This window comes from Aspergillus caelatus (genome assembly GCF_009193585.1).
Source record: "Aspergillus caelatus strain CBS 763.97 unplaced genomic scaffold BDV27scaffold_37, whole genome shotgun sequence".
Classification (NCBI taxonomy): Eukaryota; Fungi; Ascomycota; class Eurotiomycetes; order Eurotiales; family Aspergillaceae; genus Aspergillus; species Aspergillus caelatus.
Window position 1 is genome coordinate 56,144 of NW_022475300.1, and position 23,371 is coordinate 79,514.

General features: G+C 47.9%; 12 protein-coding genes across 12 annotated transcripts; 6 read left to right on the forward strand and 6 right to left on the reverse strand.

Moving 5' to 3' along the window:
- Positions 1 to 132: 132 nt before the first annotated feature.
- On the reverse strand, positions 133 to 1,405 carry BDV27DRAFT_123982 (CFEM domain-containing protein). The gene is made up of 3 exons (XM_032065989.1): positions 1,062 to 1,405; positions 866 to 1,004; positions 133 to 813 (listed from the first exon to the last, which is right to left on the reverse strand). Exons 1-3 carry the CDS (start codon positions 1,140 to 1,142, stop codon positions 416 to 418), a joined length of 618 nt encoding a protein of 205 aa, XP_031930415.1. The 5' UTR covers positions 1,143 to 1,405; the 3' UTR covers positions 133 to 415.
- A 986-nt stretch (positions 1,406 to 2,391) lies between these two features.
- BDV27DRAFT_123983 (putative DNA polymerase delta subunit 4) lies at positions 2,392 to 3,451 on the reverse strand. Its single transcript, XM_032065990.1, has 3 exons — positions 2,960 to 3,451; positions 2,816 to 2,883; positions 2,392 to 2,730 (listed from the first exon to the last, which is right to left on the reverse strand). Exons 1-3 carry the CDS (start codon positions 3,321 to 3,323, stop codon positions 2,587 to 2,589), a joined length of 576 nt encoding a protein of 191 aa, XP_031930416.1. The 5' UTR covers positions 3,324 to 3,451; the 3' UTR covers positions 2,392 to 2,586.
- Positions 3,452 to 4,885: 1,434 nt separating this feature from the next.
- On the forward strand, positions 4,886 to 7,185 carry BDV27DRAFT_123985 (arrestin C-terminal domain-containing protein). The gene is made up of 3 exons (XM_032065991.1): positions 4,886 to 5,504; positions 5,566 to 6,450; positions 6,515 to 7,185. The coding sequence occupies exons 1-3, from the start codon at positions 5,427 to 5,429 to the stop codon at positions 6,755 to 6,757; spliced, it is 1,206 nt and encodes a 401-aa protein (XP_031930417.1). The 5' UTR covers positions 4,886 to 5,426; the 3' UTR covers positions 6,758 to 7,185.
- BDV27DRAFT_123986 (uncharacterized protein) lies at positions 7,186 to 7,848 on the reverse strand. Its single transcript, XM_032065992.1, has 2 exons — positions 7,719 to 7,848; positions 7,186 to 7,652 (listed from the first exon to the last, which is right to left on the reverse strand). The coding sequence occupies exons 1-2, from the start codon at positions 7,770 to 7,772 to the stop codon at positions 7,470 to 7,472; spliced, it is 237 nt and encodes a 78-aa protein (XP_031930418.1). The 5' UTR covers positions 7,773 to 7,848; the 3' UTR covers positions 7,186 to 7,469.
- A 107-nt stretch (positions 7,849 to 7,955) lies between these two features.
- Positions 7,956 to 9,751, forward strand: BDV27DRAFT_74581 (tRNA-splicing endonuclease subunit SEN54 family protein). Its single transcript, XM_032077467.1, has 3 exons — positions 7,956 to 8,195; positions 8,261 to 9,048; positions 9,103 to 9,751. The coding sequence occupies exons 1-3, from the start codon at positions 8,080 to 8,082 to the stop codon at positions 9,567 to 9,569; spliced, it is 1,371 nt and encodes a 456-aa protein (XP_031930419.1). The 5' UTR covers positions 7,956 to 8,079; the 3' UTR covers positions 9,570 to 9,751.
- Positions 9,752 to 10,091: 340 nt separating this feature from the next.
- BDV27DRAFT_123988 (elongin C) lies at positions 10,092 to 10,649 on the reverse strand. The gene is made up of 2 exons (XM_032065993.1): positions 10,469 to 10,649; positions 10,092 to 10,369 (listed from the first exon to the last, which is right to left on the reverse strand). The coding sequence occupies exons 1-2, from the start codon at positions 10,590 to 10,592 to the stop codon at positions 10,182 to 10,184; spliced, it is 312 nt and encodes a 103-aa protein (XP_031930420.1). The 5' UTR covers positions 10,593 to 10,649; the 3' UTR covers positions 10,092 to 10,181.
- A 137-nt stretch (positions 10,650 to 10,786) lies between these two features.
- BDV27DRAFT_123989 (SDR family NAD(P)-dependent oxidoreductase) lies at positions 10,787 to 12,239 on the forward strand. The gene is made up of 2 exons (XM_032065994.1): positions 10,787 to 11,485; positions 11,578 to 12,239. The coding sequence occupies exons 1-2, from the start codon at positions 11,030 to 11,032 to the stop codon at positions 12,118 to 12,120; spliced, it is 999 nt and encodes a 332-aa protein (XP_031930421.1). The 5' UTR covers positions 10,787 to 11,029; the 3' UTR covers positions 12,121 to 12,239.
- Positions 12,212 to 15,227, reverse strand: BDV27DRAFT_74585 (E1 ubiquitin-activating protein ubaB). Its single transcript, XM_032077468.1, has 10 exons — positions 14,958 to 15,227; positions 14,710 to 14,880; positions 14,335 to 14,571; positions 14,146 to 14,270; positions 14,029 to 14,093; positions 13,690 to 13,969; positions 13,457 to 13,632; positions 13,288 to 13,400; positions 12,889 to 13,232; positions 12,212 to 12,820 (listed from the first exon to the last, which is right to left on the reverse strand). The coding sequence occupies exons 1-10, from the start codon at positions 15,015 to 15,017 to the stop codon at positions 12,547 to 12,549; spliced, it is 1,845 nt and encodes a 614-aa protein (XP_031930422.1). The 5' UTR covers positions 15,018 to 15,227; the 3' UTR covers positions 12,212 to 12,546.
- Positions 15,228 to 16,509: 1,282 nt separating this feature from the next.
- On the forward strand, positions 16,510 to 18,636 carry BDV27DRAFT_123994 (queuosine 5'-phosphate N-glycosylase/hydrolase). The gene is made up of 4 exons (XM_032065995.1): positions 16,510 to 17,251; positions 17,324 to 17,478; positions 17,541 to 17,772; positions 17,855 to 18,636. Exons 1-4 carry the CDS (start codon positions 16,834 to 16,836, stop codon positions 18,298 to 18,300), a joined length of 1,251 nt encoding a protein of 416 aa, XP_031930423.1. The 5' UTR covers positions 16,510 to 16,833; the 3' UTR covers positions 18,301 to 18,636.
- Positions 18,637 to 19,096: 460 nt separating this feature from the next.
- BDV27DRAFT_142868 (uncharacterized protein) lies at positions 19,097 to 19,721 on the forward strand (the record flags this gene model as incomplete). The annotated part of the gene is made up of 2 exons (XM_032070014.1): positions 19,097 to 19,473; positions 19,544 to 19,721. The coding sequence occupies 2 exons, from the start codon at positions 19,097 to 19,099 to the stop codon at positions 19,719 to 19,721; spliced, it is 555 nt and encodes a 184-aa protein (XP_031930424.1).
- Positions 19,722 to 19,958: 237 nt separating this feature from the next.
- BDV27DRAFT_123999 (uncharacterized protein) lies at positions 19,959 to 21,737 on the reverse strand. The gene is made up of 2 exons (XM_032065996.1): positions 21,409 to 21,737; positions 19,959 to 21,332 (listed from the first exon to the last, which is right to left on the reverse strand). The coding sequence occupies exon 2, from the start codon at positions 21,299 to 21,301 to the stop codon at positions 20,150 to 20,152; it is 1,152 nt and encodes a 383-aa protein (XP_031930425.1). The 5' UTR covers positions 21,302 to 21,332; positions 21,409 to 21,737; the 3' UTR covers positions 19,959 to 20,149.
- A 41-nt stretch (positions 21,738 to 21,778) lies between these two features.
- On the forward strand, positions 21,779 to 22,721 carry cyp5 (putative peptidyl-prolyl cis-trans isomerase). The gene is made up of 3 exons (XM_032077469.1): positions 21,779 to 21,837; positions 21,911 to 21,976; positions 22,067 to 22,721. Exons 1-3 carry the CDS (start codon positions 21,826 to 21,828, stop codon positions 22,628 to 22,630), a joined length of 642 nt encoding a protein of 213 aa, XP_031930426.1. The 5' UTR covers positions 21,779 to 21,825; the 3' UTR covers positions 22,631 to 22,721.
- The last annotated feature ends 650 nt before the right edge of the window (positions 22,722 to 23,371 follow it).

Sequence of the window (23,371 nt, forward strand, 5' to 3'; positions counted from 1 at the left end):
GGCGTTACCCTAATGGACATACCAATGCATATTTTACTACTACATCCTCATTTCTCTTCGTTCTCGTTTTAGGTTTTATGAAGCTATCTTCACACACTCGATAAAGTCTAAAGAGAGCAAAAGGAACAGTACTGTGGCATATCATCCAACATGATTTAATATTAACCAAAGCTGGTTTTGTATTAACAAAGGTACGTAGAAAGTGAGCCAGAGAGCAACGAAAGCAAACAATTCCAACAATCAAGAACCAATAGGCCAGACAGAAGGTAAAAACAGGCAAAGCAATCATTAAAATTATAATATTACAAACCCCAAAGCCCAAGTCACCGTATTATCATTCAATCCCTGTAGGGACAACAATCATCAAGAAATGCACCCCTTCCTCCGAAGAGTAACATCGACCCCAACTAAGGGATCAAAGATGGTAGTACGCAGCAGCCACGGCAGCGATAGCCACACCAGCGAAGCCCCCAGTGACTTGTGCTGCTCCATTCGTCTTAAGAGGCGGGGTAGCTGAGCTGCTTGAAGCAGTGCCCGAAGAGGAAGCACCCCCTGCACCACCGCCAGTGTGAGTGGAAGCCCCTGGAGACGAAGAGACATGAGACGAGCTAGCAGCCGAAGACGAGGGTTTAGGGCTAGATGATGCGTGAGAGGAGGTGGTAGGGATGGTCATGGAGCCTGTGGGTGACGCTGTGCCAGTTGCCGTTGCTGTTGTGGTTGTGGTTGCTTGGGGGGTAGTTGAAGCTCCTGGGTTGGGGACGCTGATGGGATGGCCAGCTGAGGAGCATGCGGAGACCACGACATTGGAGACAGCTTTGGATGGAGATTAGTCTATTAGTTCCCGGTGTTGATGGGGAAGACATACAAGATTGGTCGGCGATAGGGCAGGCTTGTGCGACACATGGACTGACTTTTGGGACGAGCTCGGGTTTCTGGCAGTGGCAGGCGAAATCGGTTATGGATGGGCATCCATCGCCTTGCAGAGCGTTGACGAGACACGACGCCTGTAGGATTAGTTAGTGTTGTTCGGTGAATGTGAGGAGGTCTTGGGGGAACTTTACTGCGCAAGGTGGAATATTGGGCAGGGTTTGGGCGACGGCCAGACTGGTAAACAGGACGATCATATGGTGAAGGAGTTGCATTGTGGAAGCGTAACGATTTCCTGTTCAAGAGAGTAGAAGGGAAGTTGGAGCGATATCGAAACGAGTGTCGAGATGTAACGAGTGGTGGCGACGATGGAGTTACATCTCTCGGGAGAATTGAGCGTCTTTTTATAAGCCATGAGGGGAACGTTTCACCAGATTCAGGGAACTGCATCACATGCTTATTAACATTAATATTAGACCTTGTTCAATTACAAGCTTCTGTGGTCAGGACGGTGCAATTCTTCTGGTTGGGGAAAGTCTATCCAATCGTTCCTGAACCGTCACGCCATGTGACATGCAATATGAACCCTACATGAGTTCATTATCTGGTACACCTGGGGAGTAAGACCTCCTTTGGTGCAGTTGGCGTTTCCCCAATACGTAACTCCGTACACCCTGGGAATGATCAAGGAACGGCACAGGGACGTAAGCAACGCTAATTATGATACCCCTTTGACCTATTGAGTTCATTATTGCAAAAAGCATACGTAGACTCGGACCAGGGGGTTCTATACATATACATCAAATTTTCATTTGGATGAGCGGCTACTGATGCGAAGCTAGTAGGATGAAAGGGGACTTGTACAGAATAACTATCACTAGCCATTTTATTGGTGAGCATCGTGCAAACAATTTGGATACCTAGCTAGTGAAAAGGCAAAAAGGCCGTGCAGCTGTCGATATCAGAGTCCTGAAGTAGGACTACTGCCATGGGTAGTAGGCACATTTAGGGCTAGGGACGTAACCAAGCACTTACTGTTTTCTCATCAAGACTTAATCTGACAGGACCACATATTTAGCACTCTAGCTGGTAGATGCAATTTTACTCCTCCTACCACTCATTTACTACAAGGGAAAAGGTGAGACATGGCGGAGCCATTGGGGCATGGGTCAATGTATCACAGGTGACGAATCAAAACAACCTATACCGAGAACACAAAGTCCAGTGAGGCGGCTTCGGGACTTTGCTGATAGGTTTCTACCAACCCGTAAAGTAAGACATCTACTAGGATCTTGTGCAATGGGGCGTGGCCGAGAACAAAGCAAGTGTAACCTAGGCGAATCGCTGTCTCTTCGCGTGTGGCTGTCTTTTAGGAGGGTTCTTTGTGGTGGAGTAAGCTGCCTTTGTCTCTCCCCTTTTGTGAAATTTGGGACTCGCCAATGGAAAATCTTCTACTATTCGTAGCCCATATGCATTAGTAGTTGGGTAGAAACTTTCATGCTATTGAGGAGCAGATACGTAATGTAAGAGGTGAAAGAACAAATCCATTTATAAACTTGGGTCTCACAACATTGAAGGTGAACATTCAAGTTACCGCAATCGAGGGTATGTATATACAATGCTTTCCGAACGCCCTACCCCGGATACTAAACCAGACGCCATATATCTTTGACACTCATCCATTCCAGATAAAAGTTATCTGTGCAATAGGATAGTGGCTCAGGACAGAAGCTCATCGACGTATGCCCTCTGTTTCACATCATCCTTGTGTTTGAGTAGCACGGCCAAGACCTCAATTGGGGGGCTGAGGTTCAAAGAATTTGCGCGTCTCCATCGCTTCAACCGAGCAATTCCAATGCAAGGCTAGATACCAGTCAGCTAGACGTTCTCCTTGAACACCAGAAAATGTTGGACACATTGGAACTTATGATACACGAAGCAAACGTACCCCAAATTGACTAGAAAGATCGAAATGTCGCAGGATCTTTTCATGTAGTGTGAGGTCTTGCTGGTGAACTGTCGCATATCGTTAGTTTTGACCCTGCAATGTGAATGTGTGCTATGACCGGAGATGACCAGTGGGAACACTAACACCGAGGCGCCTTTCTCTTCTCTTCCTCTTTCCTCCAGTATTGCTGTAGGTCCTTCTCAGTGATCTTGATCGCCTTTTCGTCTTCTTTCGACAAGGGCTGTTCAATCTCCGCTTGGGCTTGTTGCCTCACGGCAAGCTCCGCCACATGCGGCTGCGAAGGCTCAGTGGGTGGCACCGCCACTTGTTCAGGCTCTGGAGTCTTCTCAGAAATTGAAGCGATGACTGGTTCAAGGTCTTTGGTCTTCTTCGTTTGCGTCGGCGTCGCCGATGGCTTGGTAACCCTGGACTTGGATCCGAATGAGAGGGTGGCCTGGTTAGAGCGGGTGGCCGTGGCCTGGCCGCCGCGACGACGAGTAGGAGGCATTTTTGTGATATATGTGCAATATTCAATGGAGATGCTGCAGAAAATATAGTCGTAGCCTACAGCGTACTAAGATGCAGGGTGGAGAGAAAGATCTGGCCTGGGGTCAAACCGGTACTGTGTAGTTCGACGATAGTGGGGACATCGATGTCATAAAGTTTGGGTTGGCTGTTGCACATGGCAACCGAAACCCTCAATATATCGGGCATGGCCGTTGGGTGAGAAGTAGCAGGTCTCACTGAATACAATATACTAGTATTTTTTTTTTCTCTACTCGAAGCTGTCTCTCTATGTATTCCGTCTTCTTTTCTTCGTGTTTTACTTTATGTTTTCTTTGTTGCCGTCTAGGTTATACATACTTGCGGTAGTGCCAAGCAACATACTACGTACTAGTTTTGCCTTGCCCTGAATGCAGCGGCCACTTGGATATCCATAGTAGTCACAGCCCTATACGATCAGTCTGATCGAAAAATGCTGGTAGTAGTGAGATATACGAGTTGAATCAGTAATGGAGTCTAGCTGAGCTATCTAGCAACGGTCGAATAACCACTATGTCAAGCTACAGTCGAGAATGCGTTCGGCTCCATCCCGGTAAAGAATATATATCTTAACAAAGAATCTCCCCCCCAAACCCTACATCTTTCATTATAATTTTTATGAACGGATACCTTAAATTTAGTATTAACATAGATATATGTATTCCAGTAGTACCCTATGATATTTTCTAACTCTATGCCGATTCTAAAACCAAGCCATCCAATTCTCAATATCAGAACCAGGACAGTCATACCCTCTTCGCAAGTTATCTACTATTATACTATACCATCCCATATTCTAAATAATAGCAGTATACTCCATAGTAGTCATCACGTTCCAAGGGTTCAAATAGAATAGCTAGGCTTCAGCATTAATCGGCTTCCGATGCTACCTCTCTCCCTCCAAGTGGCTGTTAACAGCCGCGATCTCGCTAACATCCCAGCAGAGGAGTAACCGGGCGACCGTATGAAACATGTGTACTCCATATCCTAATACAATAAAGATTGTTTCAAGATCGAGTGTGGAATATCTCTGTTCGTTGGACAATTTTTATTGATCCTGTCACTTGCAGTAAAACATATATGGTTCGATTATGACGTAAAGACCAAAAAGTGATGAAGTTGACAGCACTCAATCATCGATATAGATCACCTTTTCATGATATAGCTGCTGCCTGATGTGTCGCTAGGGATTTAAGCCTACCGCGTTGCTGTTGTTGTTTTGACTCCATTTCCCGAGACATCCATACGGGTATATGGAGGGGGGGCTGTTCACAGGGCAGTGACAGGCCGTCAAGGCCAATGAGACATTCAGCCTTGTTGGGTCTGGTGGGTTCAAGATGCGAAGGGTACCAGTGGTTCATCAAGTCTTATTTATAGAAAGGAGAGGTCTGGGCATGATGGCAGCATTGCTTAACCTTCTGTCAAGAATAATATAGACGACGAATAGAATAAAATAGGAGTTTAAAGAAAGAAAGACCTCAGTAAAGTGCTGAACTTGAATTGAATTCAACGTGCAAAGGTGTGGCTCTCGTATTCATGGAAATGAGTTGTTGCCGATCCGCTGACGGAAGAGAGTACATGTTAACCCGGAAAGGGTTGGCAAAGCCGCCGATCGAATCGAGGCTCGAACAAGAGGTACTTGTTGTAGCCGCCGCAATCGACTTGCTCCTCAATCACAACTTCCACCCACCCCCACATAGGCGGCTATTCAACACCTATTCCTGTGCCCTTTTACGCTTATTTAAAAATTCCCCGGTTTCACCTACCCAAAACCTGAGACATCTGCGCCTTTGGCTTCGATACTTGCCAATCGAACAATCCGTACGTCGTCTTGCGATCCACTGGGAGGTCGCCCGAGCGCTTCTCCAGGACAACACGAGCCGCTTACCGCAACTGCGCCGTCGCAAAAGCTTCGGCGTAAGGCGATCGAGCGGAAACCGCTGGCCCAGCCGGTATCTATGAGCCTTTCAACAAATCTGAGGTCGTCGAGGTCGCATACCCCCCGGATAAGCTCTGGAGCGCATCCCTCTCAGCCGCCCCATGGTGGTGTGGGTGTAGCGCTGTCAGCATGGCCGCCTTCGTGCGAGTGTCGGGGCCGCCGAATGGCAACTTTCTGATCGGATATCCAGGTATATCCGCAACTATGGTGAGTGTTAGCCTTCCCTCCCCTTGATATGGCATGAGCGTCGCAATAACCGGTTGACTAGCCTCGTATTGAAGGCAAGGTTGAGATCAGGCCTAGTGTCGGCATTACGGCGCCCGTCAATATATCTCTCGTTACTATTTCCCTTCACCGTCGTGAGACAATACACCCGTCGGCAGATTCCGTTACCAAGAAACACCTGGCCCCTCCTCGGAAAGAGATGACAGATATCGTGGGCAAGGAGATGCTGCTGTTTCGCTGCCCCGCCGGTCGAGAATACGAGGAGGTTATTTCCATGGACCTGCCTTTCGTCCTTTTCATCCCCTTCGGCCGCAGTGGGAAAGATGCGACTCGGCGAGTCCCCCCTGCGAGTTTACAGCTTCCGAGTCGAACGGCCGAGACATACTACGAGATTGTGGTGATGGTCCAACAAGGACATTCAGATCAGAGAAAATACCCGTTTCCAGTGCCAATTGCGCGCTACGATACACTTTCTACATTTGGGATGTATAACCGTCCCGAGCTAGCAGAACGGGTAACAGATCACTTGGTCACTCTGGGCATCTCATTACCACGATGGTCTTATGGCCCACTTGACCCAGTGAGTGTCTATGTCAAACTATCTCCAAACCCGGATTGGATGAGCAAAGCTCGGAAGGTTACAATAAGCAAGATTACAATTGGCATCGACGAAGAAATCATATATAACCACGAAGGTGATGAGCCGCAGAGGAAAGTGAAAACCTTAACAAAGAGGACTGAGCATATTGGAATGAAGCTGCCACCGTCGGGTTTCCTAACAAACCTCGGCTTAGTATTTCCAGCGAAGGATATGCGAGATTCCGAGGGAATACTTCCTAGAGGGAAAGCTCCTTTTCCTATGTATGCTGTGAGCGGGTTCACGACCACCGCAACCCTTTATAAGATTGAGTACTACTTAACGGTAAAGGTTCGTATTTGAGTTCGCCCAGACCCTTCCGAATAGTTAGTAGGATGAAGCTCACTGGCTATAGGCCCACTTGACATCTGCAAGGGATATTGTTATTCGACAGCCAATAGTTGTCTGCCCTCTTGATCACGCCGGGTGTAAAGAAGAAATGGAAGCTATTGAGCAGGCCGCTCGAGATGCTGTCCATGTGAACCCAGATAACCCCATGTTACCCTTACCCTCGATAGTACGACCCAGTGACCCTAACGCTCTTCGTCATCTCGGAGTAGCCATTGTCGGTAACCAGAAGAAGCCTTTGATCGATTGAGTAAAGGCAATGATTAAACTTCTGGATATCCTCATTGGGAGTCCGACGTCTTGCTCAATTTTGGTAGTGGAGGTTTCCACTCTTACTACACCGAACATACAAGATAGGACTCAGCCTGCACTGCGAGAATCGCGTGCAATTCCCAGCTCGCCAAATAGCCGAGCACGATCACGTTTCACGAATGCATGGGTCCCGGAGTTATTTGTTGCATGGTGTTCATGATAGCCTTTGTATTTCGTCTTCGCTGGCCGGGAGGAAAACGGGGTGTTTGGGTTTGATTAGCATTCAGGGAGGGACCCCGTTGGCCAGGGGTCACTTGTTTTTCGATATCATTCCCTAACTGTGTACGCTCAATCTAATATGTAAGATCTACTGGTAGAGTCTGAGAAATCAACCAAGCGCATCTATGCACAAGGATTGACTGTGTAAGTGGGAGATAAACAACAGGACAAAAGCTCGGCTAGGTACTCTGTGCATCAGTTTAGGAGGCAATTCAGGTCTGGATACATGCTTCTTTCCTACATGCGAATATCAGGCGTGCATCCGCAGTAAGGTAAGGCTTTTTATCTTATCCCGACCAGTCTTTCTTGTCTCCCAGAAAGCGGTAGTCATAATCTACTGCCCCCTCAGCCCCCGTCATATCTCAAAAGTTGTCCAGATACTAATATTGGATAGGGCGTGGACTCTGAGTACTTTAGTCGGTAGAGAGGGCCTACTTCCCAATTTCCAAGAAACCCATTGCCAGACTCAGTGTATCCGGATCCAAAGAAAGAGAGGTCTGTTTTCGATCGCTTTCGATATTCCGGAGGCAATCTTTGAGGATTTCTAGAACTGTCTGGTATTGTTTGGAGGAGGAACCGAAAGTAGTCAGCGCATTGCTAAGATTAACGGAGATCTAATGAGCCAGCCAAATGATTAATGAAGGGTTCGATGCGAAAGTGCGAGTGATAAGTCTACACACCTGGGTAAGGATCTCGTTGTACTTGACGCTGTTATCTATGACATCGAGGTCCATGGGTACTCAGTACCAGCCCATGTGCCCATGGATAGAGAATAAGAGAGTGTGTGTGGTGAAAGGGGATCAATAGAACTTCCCCGCGGTGGGAAAGTGGAACTGATTAACTCTGATAAGCTCGGGCCACCCGAGATTTTTATCGCCAATCGGTCTCCGGAAATTTACCTTGACCACTCACTTGCTCTCTCGAGCTCTAGACCTCTTCCTTACGTCTGGACCAGTCTCCACCTGATGCAGGTTCCTTGAAGCTTTTTTCATCCTCCATTGAAGGTTCCTACTTAGACCCAAAGCTACTATAACCATCAAAATGGCCGACACAGACGAGGCCGCCATCCACCTCCCATCGCATGACTCCGCGGCACATATCGACACGGACTTGTCCGATGAGACCCAGGACTTTCGCATGCTGAGCAATCTTTCCTTGTCAGTATTACTGGTTCCTAGCCCATACGGTATAGAGTTGCATGGTGGACTGACTCGGAGAATAGCCTCGCAGATACATCGCAAGCTACTCTCCCCAAACGCGGTGAAAAGGACTTCGAACCAAACCCAACCCTCTACCAGGCCGATATCCTAGATGCCTCACGCCAGGCTATGCACAATGCCCTCGCACATCCGCGGTTACACAATCCAAAGAACCAGATCATTGGCATCTACGCCCCCGATGGACCTGCTCCGCCTCGATCGTTAGCTACGCCAAAAACACTTGACACCATTGCAGAGAATGATACCCCAGCACACACCGCCGATGCGGAGGAAAGCCAGCCTAAAAAGCCCGCAGGAACCGGGACAAACCTTCACCCGGATTCCTGCGTCTACGTAATGAACCCGAAAGGACAATTCTTCAAGAACATGGGACGCGCGGATCGGTGGGGTCGGATCTGGCTTCTGCCGGAGGAAGCTTTGTATATGCTTGAGCGAGGCAGTCTGGATGTTAGGTGGCCGCGGTCAGCAACGGGATGCGAGGATGATGGTGAGACGGAGGATTCTGGGATCCCGATGAGCTTGCAGGCTGCGTATGCGTGTTTCATTGGACATGGGGGTTTGACGGTCGATCGGTTTTCCGTTTACTCCGGATTGAGAAGGCTGGGTTACACACTTATCCGAGCTCCTGGGTGGTACGATGACGCGGAGGAAGATTTTGAGCAACCAGAATCGACCAAGCGACAAGGTCCTGGTCTGGCGGGGATCTATGGGCGGTTCATGGACTGGCTGCATAGCTCTAATACCACGGCTATAGGACCTGTTGCTGGTCTTGGGATCCATCGCAGCTACAGTGAGTCGTACTCTAAATGTGTCTATAACGTGGTTCCATTCTAACGCCGTATAGATGATATCTACCGCAAGCTCTCGATAATTCCTTTTCACGACCCCACAGCTCCTGTGTCCCAAGCTCCGCAGACGAAACCACCCTTCCGCGTTGTATTCTATGTCTATAAACCGTCTACTCCATTCCGCAAATCTGCTCCTCCTGCACCCGACTTTAGAGTTGCAGTCGTCAATGCTCGCACGCAAACCACTGTACCAACACTAGCTCAACTTGGTACCCTCCTGGAGAGCACACCCCTGGACCCGCCAAAAGGTGAGAAGATGGAAAGAATGCTCTATATGCGACTCCGACATGGATACCGGAACGTCGTCTTGGCGGTTGTCGACCAAGGCGTCGTAAGCTACCTCCGGGTCGCCGATGCGGCGTTTGGAAATGAGAAGCTATACAATAGACCTGCTCCATCTGGGAACAAAAGGGGTGCGAATCATCGTAACCCCCGGCCGAAGCCCAAGCCCAAGGGCCGGTGATGTCGACCATTATTGGCAATGATTCTGGCTTATTGATACACAAGATACCAAGAAAGTTTCCAGACATATACGGCGCTACCAGACTATGGGGCGACAGCAGACCATTTTGGTTATGAAACCACACTACTCTTGGTCTGCCATAAAGTATGGTATGAAACGGAAATGTCTCCCCATGAATAAGGTCGTGATCTCCATGGCGAAGAAGGACGAGGACCTAGTAGAAGGGGGAAGCAATGACGTAATCTGCCATCATCTTTAGAACGTCCGTCTATGGTGAAGACTAGGCGTAGATGCTCAGATGGCGTGTGGTATTCACAGGGAACGAACAGGAGCGTGGTTATTCAGATTGGAACATGATATATAATGTTCATGTCATACATTTTACCCTTTACCATAGTCGTCAGGAAACGATATTCTAGTATCAACCGGATAAACCCATATATACACGAGACGCAACGCCATGTACTCTGTGAAACTCCGCCAGTGAATAATAATCGAATAATACAGATCATGGAAATCGTAATGCATAAGAGAAGGTATACCACCTGAGACCTGATTAGCACGACATCCAAATAGAAATTACCCTTAACATACTCCGTACGGAGGCAAAAATCACGTATCCAGATAATCCGCCGCCATCAACAACTCCAGACACAACTCGGCCGGAATTTCCATATCTGGAACATTTGTCTGGTTCTTATTCTTCTCGTTGTAGCAAAAATACTCGCAGACTTTCTCGAGGACGATTCCGCTGATATTCTCCAGTGTGCAGCGACCTGTCAAGGCCTCGGCGAATTTACCTGAATAACGAAACGAGAGTAAGCACACAGAACCCCAAATCAGAGCACGGTAAAGGCCGAAGATGGATTTAAAAAGAGGGAGGGGAAGGGGAAACGAACTAGAAGGTTCCAGCATCCGACGTATCGTCCCAGAGACACAGGCCGCGCTACGCGGAAGGACAAATTCGAATCCATCACCCGAGACTAACGTCACGAATTCCGAATCGGTGGCTGATGAAGCCATTTTTTCTTCGTTAAGTTTGTGAAAATGAGGGTAATATGGGGAGATGGTAAGGTTGGATTTGATGATCAACAGTGGACGCGGGACAAGAACGATAAGAGACGCGGCGTGACGGAAGTTTTAACTTTCTCCACGTGGTCTGTGCGGAAGCTTTCTTAGTCTGTTTTAATTTCAATGTCCGGCTTGATATACTTCATCTGGCATGTATGCTTCTTGGATGGCTTGGTGGACTGATTGTTTTCTTTAAAGTACGGCTGAAAGGGTTGGAAGCCTCATTGATTGTCTCCTTTGTCTTGTTTCAATCGCTTTGAGCGTTCGCATACATTCATTCAGACTCAATAATGAACAACTGCCCTTCATCTCTATACATTTAACTCGATCGAAACGTGACTGTCATTCAAAGAGCACAATAAGCCAAGACGCAACCAATACGTCTCAGCATGCGCTGCGCAACAATGTCAACATCTCCCCTCCCCTCTCTGTGCCCCCAATACACTAGGCGCATATTGAACACAGCTCTCTCCACAGCTTTCAATGCCCCACCAACGTCACAAAGACGACCCCTCTCCTCCCAGGCACTCAGTACCTCGCCGCGCCTCACCGGCCGGACCTGCATGGTCACCGGTGGAACCTCAGGCATTGGATTCGCGATCGCAAACCGATTCCTCCAAGAAGGCGCGGAGCACATCATCCTCGTCGGACGATCGTACGAGCGCCTCCTCAAAGCTGCCACCAAACTCCAAGTCAATGATGAAGGCACCGGAAACCAGGAAGCGGCTGATGAAACCACACCAAAGTCGCAGGGAACCTTAGTCGAATCTTCAGATAGAATAAGTCTCCTTGTGGGCGATGTATCGGAGGCTGGATCGTGGCTGCGTGAGCTGGAGAAGGCGATGGTATGTTGTACTACATTGTCTTTCTCTATTATCTGACTCTGTTATTGAGTCTGGGCAAAAATATGAATGGGGAGACTGACAAAGCATCCTAGCAATCCGTCGACATCCTAATCAACGCAGCTGGGATCTCCCACTCGAATATTCTTCCCAAGACATCTCCCGAGGAAATCTCGCAAACCCTCCGGACAAACCTTGAAGGCGCAATCTTCACATCCCGCGCTCTTCTCCGCGCCTCTCTCCGTAACAGGCTGAAAAGCCGTACCGGCGAGACCCGACCCGCCTCTAAATGCATCATAAACATCTCGTCATTACTAGCGCTGAAAGGCGGAACTGGCGCGGTCCCATACGCCGCTTCGAAAGCGGGACTTCTTGGCCTCACTAGGTCGTTAACAGTTGAGGCGGCTGGTTCTCTGCGTAATGTGGTTGTGCGGTCGAATGCGATTGTGCCGGGGTATATTGAGACGCCGATGATTGCGGACTTTAGTGAGGGGCAGAATGAGAGGTTGAAGGAGAGCATTCCGTTAGGTCGGTTTGGGGTGCCGGAGGAAATCGCGGATGCGGCGGTGTTTCTGGCGGGGAATGAGTATGCGAATAATTGCGTTGTAAATCTAGATGGGGGGTTGAGTGCTGTGTAATATATTATATTATATCTGGGGTTGGTTATGTGTATATTAGGGTATTGGTCAGGGCCTTTAGAGTGTTGTAGTCTGAGCTTTACTGCAGTGTACGATAATCTCAATTATGATAACAAGTAAATTCATCGACTCATTCGTGTACCTCTGTTGGAACGCCACGCCGAAGTATGCGCATTATGACTTCGGTCAAACTAAATAGCACCAACGGTAATCCCTTCGTCCAATCTATTCGGACCAAAAGCATGATATGTTACAGTAGATGAAAGGGAATAGAAGCAAAAGATATCTCTGGTGGTCCACCCAAAACTCAAGGAACAACCAATGTGTGAGAAAAAAAAACATTGCATAGAGAAATATGTCCGAAGCGGAGAGGAAGCAATTGGCCTCCGTGTGCCTCTCTTTTTTTTTTTTTTTTTTTTTTTTCGTTCAGTCGTCAATTAGAATCGCACCTCCTTCCGTCTCATCTAGTACAATAGGATTCGATCCATCGCCATCGGCGACAGATATACTAGCCAAGCGCTTTGAACGGTCTTCGCCGTTGGTGAGGCCGGCTTCCTCGGCATTGCGCTTGCGCTTGTTTGGATCCGAAGTGCCATTGACGTGCTCGCTAACGGTAGGTATAGGTGCCCGTGGTTTCCGGGGGATTTCAGGGACCTTTACTAAAGCGATCGGCTTTTGTTCTCCTGTAGAGGATTCCGACCTATTCAAGCGTTAGTGATCTATTTAATCAAGTCGATTGACTCCACACGGAGATGGTTGGAGGCTTACTTCTCAGTCAGAACAACTAATTCAAGGTTCACACGCGGCTGCTCGTCCTCCTCGTCTATAATTGTGATGAGGCTTTCATTGCTCACACCCAGTTCCGATAGCTTCTTAGTCAGGTTATCTTCGAGGTCGGGGTCATAAATTGTGCCCAGCTCGTTGCTGACTGAAAGCTCTTCGCCGTACCCTAGCTGTAAGCGGAGGACATCCTGTACCAAGTCGTTGATGGTGGCCCGCTCTGGGTCAATCTTTACCCTGGCCTGGGCGACCGAGCAAACAGGGCAGTTGGGGTTGGGTGACTTCAGAGAATCGGAATTAATTGCACGGGCACCCGACCGTTCGAGGAAGATCTATTTTGCATGAGTTCAATAAACGGCCACATGGGTAAAGAGAAAGGAAACCTACCATTTTGGCATGCGCGTAATCATCCTTCAAGACCTTAAATGCCTGTAGGACACACAAGCCAGCAGTCATGGCGTTTGTGGTCGCGATTGCTGGTATAATATTACCGGCCATTTCTGCTCACAGTCAGCAAACCCTTGGTGTGTCACAACTTCACTGCGAAAGCACTTACGTTTCGTATCAAACTTTGATTTGGGCTCAATTCCGAATATTGTTGCTCGCAGGTTAGCACTAGCGGTGACGAAGTCTAGCGTATCCACATCGTCCTTGTCAAACACCAGGATGGGCTTGGCGTCGCTCTTTGTTGCGTCTAGCAGTGTCTTCAGTCGTTTACTCAGTCGATCCAAGCTATGATACATGTCAGTGAAAAGAATCAGCACTGGTTGAATGAGGGATAAGTCGAACCTATCCTTGAAAACGACCAAATCCTCGGCTAAAGTCCAGACTTTTTGATCGTTACAAGAAACTGTAGGCTCAATTGATGAAGCCTCTTCCTGTATCTTCTCAAATTCCAGGGGTTCCGGAGCCTTCCGGGTCTTCCACATATCCTCCATACCACGTAGTCGGTCTATGTCCTCCTTGAAAACCTTTGTAAATACCTTATGAGCAAACTCGGGGGAGCCCATGGATTCGCGGATTTCTTTGAGAGCCTGTGCCTCTTTCCGTAGATTCGCGATTTCTTCCGCTGCGCAGAATTAGCAATCTTTGCCTAAGACTAGATCGAAATTCATCAATATGACTCACCATTATTGGCATCTTCAGTACTATCCAACTCTGGCGTCTCATCCTCGCTTGTTCCAAAAAGCTCGCTAGGCCTGTTTAGTTCATACCCTGCCGAGTATAGATCCTCCAATAACTTACGGGAAAAGATAGCTTTTCGCCCAGACAATACAATGGATAGGTTGGCTTGGTGTACTGCGGATGGTGCACACGGGGAATGACTTGGGGACTTCTTTTGAGTTGCAGTCGTAGCATTCCGTTTGGCCCTGTCGATGGTCAATTAAAGCTAGCACACTTATGTGGACGCATTGGGTCGCCCCCATATCCTACCTTCTTGATGACTTGAACCTGACCGTTGAATCCGGTAGTTCCACTTTCAATCAGCGGCACATCAGCTGCTAGGCACATTCTATTGACATGGCGACGGGCTTCCAGGTTGTCAAGTGCATTGAAGACCACGTCGAAAGTCGCGAACCAGTCCACGTTGAAACGGCTATCCTTGATGTTCGCATGGTAGGCTTCGAGCTTCGCGCTTGGTTGGAATTTTTGGGCAACTTCCTTCGCGACCTGTGCTTATGAAAAGACTCTCGTCAGCTTCCCTTCGTCGTGAAACGATGAACGGTGCCGGAAGGGTATCAGGGTGGGACGTTGCGCAGGTGACGCCACGGGCGGGGCAGAAAGGGTGGACGGTTCAGTGTGACGCACCAATGCCTTTGATTTTTTAATGTGTTCAAAGCGGAAGAGAAACTGACGATTCAAATTGCTCAGGTCGATGGTATCAAGATCGATGATGTGGATTTCGCCGAACCCAGAGAGCAAGAGGTTCTTTAGCAGCTCGCAGCCGATACCACCAGCACCCACGAGGAGTACGCGCGACTAGAGAGAATGACATGAATTAGCTTCCGAGATAAAAAAAAAATAAGCACAAACTCTGGGTCAGAAGAATTGAATACCTCCTTTAAGCGTCTGGACAAGGTCCCGAGAGAGCGCTTGGAGTAGGTGTCTCGCGGCATGATTGAGGGCGCGAGAGCAATATGAAGGTGGAATGAGTGGCAGTTGAGGTCAAAACAGGGCGACAGTCATCGCCAAATGAGAGAGGATTCAGCAAGGAAAAATTAAACAGAGCGACGCTGCAGGGGACGGCAGAAATGAGCGAAAGTCCAGGAACGGATGATTGATTTCGGGAAATGCGAAATGCGTCGGAGAAGCACCGCGCTTTAATTAGTCCCAAATTGGGGGCCTGGTATGGGCAATGACGACACCGCTGTCCAGAACACGAGACTTTCCCTCACTTCTTATATCCGTTCTTTTTTTCCTTTTTTCTTTTTTTCTTCTTTGTCCTTTGACTAAATAATAAAAGCTAGTCATGCATAAATAGTGGTCCTACTAAAAGTCTCGGACAGCAAATGCGATCAAACGATTGGACCCCAGCGCAATCAATCTGAATTGAATTTATTGGTCACCCTCATTTATGCTATATTTCTTGATCGCATCCGATCAGTCCCGCTTATTGGCCGTCCAGCTTCCCACGTTCAACCAAAACGTACAGTAGCTTACCTGCTAGTGGACAAAAGTACATTCGATGATATCTGTGGTGGGAGAAATGTGTACATACATGCGTTGCATAATAGATTCGTCCATTTATATGAAAGTCTCGATTCGTGTTCGGATTCATCCGGGGAAGACATTGCTATTTAAGCTACACGTATTGGGCAGAGTGACTACAGCTAGTTTTGTTTGATGCGGAGAGGTCTACATATCTACCGTAGTACTTCCATCGTAACACAATCTATACTAGTCGTAGTTTGTCTTCCATAGTGTTGAGAATAGGTGAATGTTTTGGTCCAGTATGAAGAGTTACGAAGAAGATATTATTAGAAAGCCCTATCAATGATCAATATATCAAGAGTAACTTCTTTCTTGACTCATACATTTCCCTAAGGCAATATTATTTGCCGGACCAAAGAGTCCGCACTCCCGCCCACAGGAGAATCCAATGCAAGTCCCCGAAAAGAGACCATGAACAAGACCGCTCATATTATCCATACTTTTGGCTAACTCATCCTCCTAAAGTAAGGAAAGATAGGACGGCGGTGCGCATCATTATCTGATAATATAGTAGTTGACCCCTATGAGACCTGGGATATTTTCAAGACAATCATACTAACTTAGTAAGTGTATGTACCTTAGTGGGGGAGTTCGTTGCCTGTACCAAATTTCTATCTTTTTATACCTCCGGTACTCCGTACATCTATTCAGGTTCATTGATCATGGTCCAATCGCATTGTCCCTTTGGCTGACTAACCAGGGCCTTATCAATTCCAGGAAGGGAAAAAAAAAAAAAGAATTAATTCTCTTAGATGAGATCCATTCTTTTGTTACTGCAAGGGTCAATGAATTTTTTTTTTTTTTTTTTGGTTCGATGACAATTGTGCGTAAATAAAAGGGATTCCGGGACCCATTCTTAAATGTCCAAAAAGCAACCAAATTCAAAAGCCATTTATGGGCCCTTATTAACTTAACAAAACTTGACTCTATTTTTGCCCAACCGATCGTCCACCAAAGCAGCCGGACTTTTTGCCTGATCGTCGCTTTTGGTTCAAAGCAGTACAAACGGTCGTGGGGAATTCGGTGCGCTAGTACTGTCGGTCTTTGTTCCCTCCTTTTTTTTTTCTGTGTCAATTATATCTGGTCTCCTGCTTTTTCCCTCCTTGATCTCTTTGTCTGTTTTTCTTTGACTATTACCCCTCTTAAAAGTAAAATTTGGGTTTTCTTGGATAGTATTCCCTGTTTATATCAAGAACCGGGACACAAGGGCACGGCACCACCATGTCGGACGACGAAGCAGATCCCGAATTGCTCGCTCTTTTACGCAAGTCGCTTGGGCTAGGGGGAGGGGCAGCAAACCCAGGTGCAGCAGAGACTAAAGTTTTGGAAAATGCGCAGTACGTTTTCGACAATGCTATTGATGTCGCATTGAACTCTTCCAAGACCAAAGAAGCTGCCGAGACCATCTGGCGCTTGATGCAGAAAAAGGAATATTCCACGCAGACATGGTCGGAGCATGAATTACATCCCAAGACCAAGGATGAAAGTACCGTGGATTTTATTTTCGCCATGGATTTGCTGAATTTCAGTTTCTGGTCGGAGCACCCGGAGGAGACACGCTTCGCTATCGAATATCGCGGCAAGAAGTGGACTGGGTACTGGAGCTTGGTGGCTGCGTTGCAGAGGGCTTTGGATGAGGGTAGGTTATGCATATTTATTATGATCTAACCCGTAATTTCTTCTGGCGCGCTGTAAATGCTAAGACTTGCAGAGATCCCCATTACGAGCCCCTACTTCTGGGTGAATGAGGACGAATGTTCTGAGTCTATGCTCAAGCATGTATTTCGATCGGTAACTGATGAGGAGATTCCTCTCCTGCAAGAGCGTCTTCAGTGCCTGCGACAAGCAGGCCGAGTCTTGTGTGAGGTATGTTGAACAGCACTTGAACATCAGTAGCCTATGTAGGTTTTAACAGCCTATTTATCTAGGACTTTGACGGTAGTTTTGTCAACTGTATCTATAACGCCAACTACTCAGCGGCGTCCCTCGTGAACCTCATGGCTGAGAGTTTCCCCTGTTTCCGGGATGAAACCAGCTTTCAGGGACGGAGGGTCCGGCTCTATAAACGCGCACAAATCTTAGTCGCAGACCTGTGGGCCTGCTTCAATGGCGAGGGCCTTGGCGAATTCCATGATATTGACAAAATCACAATGTTTGCAGGTGCGTCCCACCCTCTAATTACCTTCATTAGCTATGGTTAGTTGAGTTTTCATGGGAGAATTCCAAACTAACCATGATCCAGACTACCGAATTCCTCAGATACTAAACCAACTCGGTTGTCTTATGTACTCTCCACCTCTGGAAAGTCATATTCGTGACCTTAAACCGATCCCCAGTGGCTCTACTTGGGAGGTCGAACTGCGCGCAACCAGCATCTGGTGCGTCGAATTGATTAGACGAGAGATTGAGAAGAACCATCCAGACGCGAAACCTAAAATAAAACCTACACAATCTAACGGACATGCGGCCAGTGTGGACCGCCGCCAAAGCCTCACCACATCGGCACTAGACGAACAGAGAAAGTGCACCACACAAAAACACATTACACAGACCAGCTCTGCTAAGCCCGCATCGTCGGGCGTCAATGCAATCTTGATAGATTTCTTCCTGTATGACACTATGAAAGAGTTGGAAAGAGACGGAAAGGAACAGCTTCCCCATCATCGCACAAGGAGTATTTGGTATTAAGAATTAGAAACACTTTGCTTTACCTGTTGATTATTGGTCAATATACCCTTGGCTATTACTGTTAGGGGATTGGGTTCTCCGGTGCTTTTCTTTCTTTCTTTGCTGTTTGGGGATTTGGATAGACATTGATACCATTTCTTTGCTTTTCTGCGCTGGTAGCAGCGATGTCTTTTTGGATGGCCATTTAGAGCCCATGACCCACGACCCACGACATAGACTCCCTTATAACAATGTTATCTGACCCTCAGGAGACCGGTCGTTAGCCCGAACTCTGCTAACTGTCCAGCCTTTTGTTCACACCTTTTAAAATCTTTCGGAGATATAACTGGAAGCACTCATCGCTCAAATTCAGCTACTTGACCTGGGCCTATATGGAGCACAGCGCTCCGACATCCCGTTCCTCCTATCAATATGTGCCTAGTGCGCCCTGTCCGGAAAAGAACCAGGGGAGTAAGATTGCATTTTCTAAAATTGACACCCGGAATGGTAAATCCATAGGGCTGCCGATTAACCCGTCGCCCAGCGCCCCGGCCAAGACCGACAAAAATAGAAGAATTGATATAAACAATATCTCATTCGATCCCAAATACAACCCAGAAAAATATGAAAAGCCCCCGACGCACTATACAATAACAAAAACATGCACGGCATGAACTTAGATCTGAAAAATTCTTCATGACGCTAGGGCAGAACTTATATCAACCTTCACGCTCAACCCTCACTTGCATACAGCCTACTTCCATCTTCTCTCCCCAGTACCGTACACCTTTGCTCCCAGGCTCAACAACCAGCAAAGATGCACCAAGTCCTAACGCTCCTCCTCGCCACCTACCTGGTCGTATTAGCCACCAGCCAAACCACCACCCCAGAAAACGCACCCACGAACGCAGACCCAGGCGTAGTACTGCCTCGATCCGTCTTCCAAATATTACCCAAGAGGGCCTCTCCCAAGAAGATCCCTCCCAAAGTCTCACCCCTGCAGAATGAATGCAAAGACATCAAGATCAAAGCAGGACCTTCAGTTTCCAAAGGACATCCGGAACAGCAACTATTGACGGCATCCTGCCACATCCCGGGGACGGATAAAAGCCAGTACTCCGAGCTGAGCCTGGACCGTTGTCTTGGGTGGCACAAGAACAACGACGGCAGTGGAAGACTTTTCGCAATCAAGCAGTACGTATACTACGCCACACCTGTTCATCCATACGACGTTGTAAGTGAGTGATAGGCTAACGAACCCTAGTGGCGGAGGACTCTCCAAGGCAGGAGGGGAGTGCTCGACATGTCGGTATCTTAATTCCAACCCTAATATGCTATGCTACTGTGCGAATGTGCGTGACGATGAGAAGACCTATGTAAACCCAGCCACGGCTTCCTGGACGGGTCCTGTGTTTTATAACCTGTGTAAGTGGTCTGTCTGATGTATATGGACCGTTTTCTGATTGAGGATTATAGATGAGGCGCTCCAAGGCGGGAAGTATTTGATAGAAGTCAATCAGAAGGGGGTTCTCTCGTGCCATGGGATAGCTGGCGAATCCAAATAACGCTCCTAGAAACAGTTGGCAGTTTTGGAAGAACCCTACAAAAAACGGTGCTTCAAGTTGAAGATTGAGCAAGAGCTAGGGGTAAATGGAATGTTATCGGGGTTTTCATATAGATAAAACACATTAAGACTGTTTGGGTATAGGAACTCTATAATACAAATAGCAAGTTCTAATGATACATGGGGTAGAACGGACGCATTGTTAACGAAGCAATCCAAGAGACGTTGATATAGTAAGAAAACAAGAACGACAATCGCCTTCAATAACTCATATCCTCAAAAGCCGTTATTCGGAAGAAGTGTATATTAGACGGGTAAGGCACCAGAATGCTGCGCTGCAGTCTTTTGTATTTGCTCAATTCTCGCCAGGACTGCTGCCTTCCACTCAAGGTAGTCTTCTTTGCGATCGTCGCTTAACCAATCAACACGATCCTGCATCATGGTGCCAAGGCCCGGCAGAAGGCCCTTCCTGGATGAGTGCTTGGCTAGGGAGCGACCCGATTTCGTTATCTTTTGCCGTTTGGCATCTTTAACTCTTTCTTCATACTCGCCGTAGCCGTCCTCCTCGGAAAGATATGCATCATCCCCGGCCAGTTCTCCAGCCTGTGGGATGTTTTCAAACCATTCCTTTCCATTAGCCCAGCGTTGTTGCATTATTACTGCGATCCACTGGTCCACATCCTCACGATGTCTTCTCTCGGTTGAAGGGAGGCCAATGCTCACTAAGGCAGTCTGGCGCATCTCAGAAAATGTCTTCTTGTCGAGCTTCTTTGTTTCCCCTTCCCCTTCGGATAATGGGCTTCGTCTGCGGGCGAGAGCCAAGAAATACACGGCTACCACCAGAGCATTAACGACCTCTTTATAATCTTCATCATTCTCTTTATCTTTCACAATCAGGATAGGCTCCACGAATTCCAGGGTTTCTTCGTCGAAATCATCCTCATCCTTGGCGGAAACTCGGGAAATGAAATATAGGATGGATGATACACCCGCAAAGATATGGGGCGGCAAGGTTCTCGAAATTGGAGGCCGGGACCATGTACTCGTCCGTGGAGCTGGAGTAGATAAAGTTTTACACACGCTTCGAATAGACGTCATCACCCAGGCAGGTGCATCGGGAATAATCGTAGAGCCAGGAAGGCCATTAGAGAGGACTTTAGACTTCTGGGGCGTTTGAGAGCGAGATTCGCTTGCTTCGTGTGTGATAGCCTTCTTTAACGGCGTGGGTTTGCTCGTAGTGTTCTGGAGTTTATGCGGCGTTGCTGCTGTCTTCGGAGGCGTCTGGGTATGCTTCGAACTTTTCCTAGGGGTGGACGAAGCGGACCCGGCGCGTGAAGGTGTTTCTGAGATAGAGCTGCTCCCTGCACGCTTTACTCCAGCTACACTGTTCGAAAGGGAGCGATCAAGGAATGCATAGAGCTTTTTGTAAGCACGCGGAGGACATGGCGGATGACCCATCAAAGGGGGGAGTTTGAGGGCCCGAGTTAGCCTAAACACAACCAGCTAGTCAGTGTACCAATCAATTAGGAAATGGCTCAATGACAGGGATAGGACGCTAAACATACCGGCGGCAGGCGATCTCGGCACAAGCATAAGGGCGTGCGATTTCTTCCTCCGGCCTTAGGCTAGTAGAAAAGCTGCGAGATTGCGCGACAAGAGATAAGGCCAAACTGCGGAGCTCTTGAGGCAAATCATCGGCGTGGGTCGGCAACAGCGTACCCAATGCTTGTTCGACAGGTCTGTTGTTCATCCTGTACGTGAATACAGGTTCAAATGATTATAAAATTGGAGTGTCGATGCCTTGTAAGTCCGTGTAATTTTTTGTTATCTATAGGCGTGTCGTTATCGGCGTCCGTCATGTGACCGTGTATTCAATTAGATAGGTGAATGCGGCGAAAAAGTCCGAGCTCCGTCCGTTGCATGTCGCCAGTCTCCCATCGTCCTATATTCTCATACATAGCTCACTACTATATCGAAGAGTCATGTCGGTTACTGTGAGTTCATCGTAACGTCATTAATGCGCATACGCCTCCAGATGATCAACTGACAACTATGGATACCTAACAGCTCCACACCACCCAAGGCGACCTCAAGGTCGAGCTCTTCTGCGAGGCAGTGCCCAAGACAGTAGAGGTATGCGATATCGCACCCTACGTGGATTAATATTTTCACCTCATAATTTTGCTTCGGCTTAGGCCTGTACACTGACGCTGAACTGAGTAGAACTTCCTCGCCCTTTGCGCATGCGGCGCATACAACAACACACCCTTCCACCGTCTAATCCCCGGCTTCATGATCCAAGGAGGCGATATCTCTCTCGGGCCAGCAGCACACCAATCGCAAGAAAGCACCAAACCCATGCTTCCCTTCGACGACATCCCGAAAGGCGGCACATCAATCAACCACCCCGGCGCATTGGACCAGGAAATCCACCTACCTGCTCTTCGACACAATACGCGCGGGATTCTCTCCATGGCAGCGCGGCCAGTCAAAGATAGGACAGCTCCAGGATCACAGGGCGCTATGGGGGCTACGATTAACGGAAGTCAGTTCTTCATTACGTTTGCCGCTGCTCCGCATTTGGACGGAAACAGCACCGTCTTCGGGAAGGTGTTGAACTTGACAGCACAAGATGAGGGTGGTGATGTGTTGACCAAGCTGGAGAAGGCGAATGCGAAAGTGGACAAGAAGGGCAGGGTTGTGCAGCCGAAAGAAGGTGAGGAGTCGGAGTATGAGGCGCTACGCATTAACGGCGTCACAATACACGCGAATCCGCTTGCAAAGTGAAAACAGGCGTTCTAGAAGAGTATGCGGGTTTGAGCGTGATATATTAGGCGATTGTCGAACACCACGCAAAGCCCCCAAGTCAAGGCGCCACGGCCGCAATACACAGGACCTAACACTGAAGGACTGACTTCGCCAAAGCGATATGCTGTTCTGGAAAGGGAATCTTGGGCCAGTTTCACACGATGTCGGGATTCATTGGGATTTTTGGAGTCCCTTCCAGTCTATTAGAGGTCCATTTCAGCCGAACGGTTACAAACAACCAGCTCGGGTGGGGACTGCAGAAGCTACTGCATTATAACGATGCTTCCTTGGGACCCGGTTATCGAGGTACTTCTAGTATGTGGCAGGACGTTGTATAATGAAATACGCTCCAGTGGTGAGAAGTTTGGAAATTTTGGGCACAAAAGTGCTAATGTTTCTCAGTGGAATGGATTACTCAACAACATAATATGAAATCAGGCTTATATCTCATTGGAACTTGTCGTCGGCGTTTATTGAATTTTTGTATACCACCCAAGAGAACCCATGAATATATGCCAAACGAAAAAAAGTGATAGAACACCCCGACACTACACCGTGTAAACAAACCACAACTCATCGGATATCTAGAGCGCAAAACGGGACATGGCTGTCTTGAATGACAATTATGCATGCATGCATAGAAAACATATCATAAACAACTGAAAAAGATGAATCATGCACATCGTGAGGAAATGAATATTGGCGGCAGAATAAGCAGTC

Bases quoted from the DNA above. Each gene is read 5' to 3' on its own strand.
- BDV27DRAFT_123982 (XM_032065989.1), bottom strand. From the start codon at position 1,142: ATGCAACTCCTTCACCATATGATCGTCCTGTTTACCAGTCTGGCCGTC. The intron at 1,005-1,061 runs GTAAAGTTCCCC...CTAATCCTACAG, and splicing joins CCAATATTCCACCTTGCGCA to GCGTCGTGTCTCGTCAACGC. The intron at 814-865 runs GTATGTCTTCCC...CTCCATCCAAAG, and splicing joins CCCTATCGCCGACCAATCTT to CTGTCTCCAATGTCGTGGTC.
- BDV27DRAFT_123983 (XM_032065990.1), bottom strand. From the start codon at position 3,323: ATGCCTCCTACTCGTCGTCGCGGCGGCCAGGCCACGGCCACCCGCTCT. The intron at 2,884-2,959 runs GTTAGTGTTCCC...GATATGCGACAG, and splicing joins GAAGAGAAAGGCGCCTCGGT to TTCACCAGCAAGACCTCACA. The intron at 2,731-2,815 runs GTACGTTTGCTT...ACTGGTATCTAG, and splicing joins ATCTTTCTAGTCAATTTGGG to CCTTGCATTGGAATTGCTCG.
- BDV27DRAFT_123985 (XM_032065991.1), top strand. From the start codon at position 5,427: ATGGCCGCCTTCGTGCGAGTGTCGGGGCCGCCGAATGGCAACTTTCTG. The intron at 5,505-5,565 runs GTGAGTGTTAGC...CCGGTTGACTAG, and splicing joins CAGGTATATCCGCAACTATG to CCTCGTATTGAAGGCAAGGT. The intron at 6,451-6,514 runs GTTCGTATTTGA...CACTGGCTATAG, and splicing joins AGTACTACTTAACGGTAAAG to GCCCACTTGACATCTGCAAG.
- BDV27DRAFT_123986 (XM_032065992.1), bottom strand. From the start codon at position 7,772: ATGGACCTCGATGTCATAGATAACAGCGTCAAGTACAACGAGATCCTT. The intron at 7,653-7,718 runs GTGTGTAGACTT...CTGGCTCATTAG, and splicing joins ACAACGAGATCCTTACCCAG to ATCTCCGTTAATCTTAGCAA.
- BDV27DRAFT_74581 (XM_032077467.1), top strand. From the start codon at position 8,080: ATGGCCGACACAGACGAGGCCGCCATCCACCTCCCATCGCATGACTCC. The intron at 8,196-8,260 runs GTCAGTATTACT...CTCGGAGAATAG, and splicing joins ATGCTGAGCAATCTTTCCTT to CCTCGCAGATACATCGCAAG. The intron at 9,049-9,102 runs GTGAGTCGTACT...AACGCCGTATAG, and splicing joins TGGGATCCATCGCAGCTACA to ATGATATCTACCGCAAGCTC.
- BDV27DRAFT_123988 (XM_032065993.1), bottom strand. From the start codon at position 10,592: ATGGCTTCATCAGCCACCGATTCGGAATTCGTGACGTTAGTCTCGGGT. The intron at 10,370-10,468 runs GTTCGTTTCCCC...TTCGTTATTCAG, and splicing joins TCGGATGCTGGAACCTTCTA to GTAAATTCGCCGAGGCCTTG.
- BDV27DRAFT_123989 (XM_032065994.1), top strand. From the start codon at position 11,030: ATGCGCTGCGCAACAATGTCAACATCTCCCCTCCCCTCTCTGTGCCCC. The intron at 11,486-11,577 runs GTATGTTGTACT...AAAGCATCCTAG, and splicing joins GTGAGCTGGAGAAGGCGATG to CAATCCGTCGACATCCTAAT.
- BDV27DRAFT_74585 (XM_032077468.1), bottom strand. From the start codon at position 15,017: ATGCCGCGAGACACCTACTCCAAGCGCTCTCTCGGGACCTTGTCCAGA. The intron at 14,271-14,334 runs GTAGGATATGGG...GACCATCGACAG, and splicing joins AGGTTCAAGTCATCAAGAAG to GGCCAAACGGAATGCTACGA. The intron at 12,821-12,888 runs GTAAGCCTCCAA...ACGCTTGAATAG, and splicing joins TTAGTTGTTCTGACTGAGAA to GTCGGAATCCTCTACAGGAG.
- BDV27DRAFT_123994 (XM_032065995.1), top strand. From the start codon at position 16,834: ATGTCGGACGACGAAGCAGATCCCGAATTGCTCGCTCTTTTACGCAAG. The intron at 17,252-17,323 runs GTAGGTTATGCA...TAAGACTTGCAG, and splicing joins GCAGAGGGCTTTGGATGAGG to AGATCCCCATTACGAGCCCC. The intron at 17,773-17,854 runs GTGCGTCCCACC...ACCATGATCCAG, and splicing joins CAAAATCACAATGTTTGCAG to ACTACCGAATTCCTCAGATA.
- BDV27DRAFT_123999 (XM_032065996.1), bottom strand. From the start codon at position 21,301: ATGGGTCATCCGCCATGTCCTCCGCGTGCTTACAAAAAGCTCTATGCA.
- cyp5 (XM_032077469.1), top strand. The intron at 21,977-22,066 runs GTATGCGATATC...TGAACTGAGTAG, and splicing joins CAGTGCCCAAGACAGTAGAG to AACTTCCTCGCCCTTTGCGC.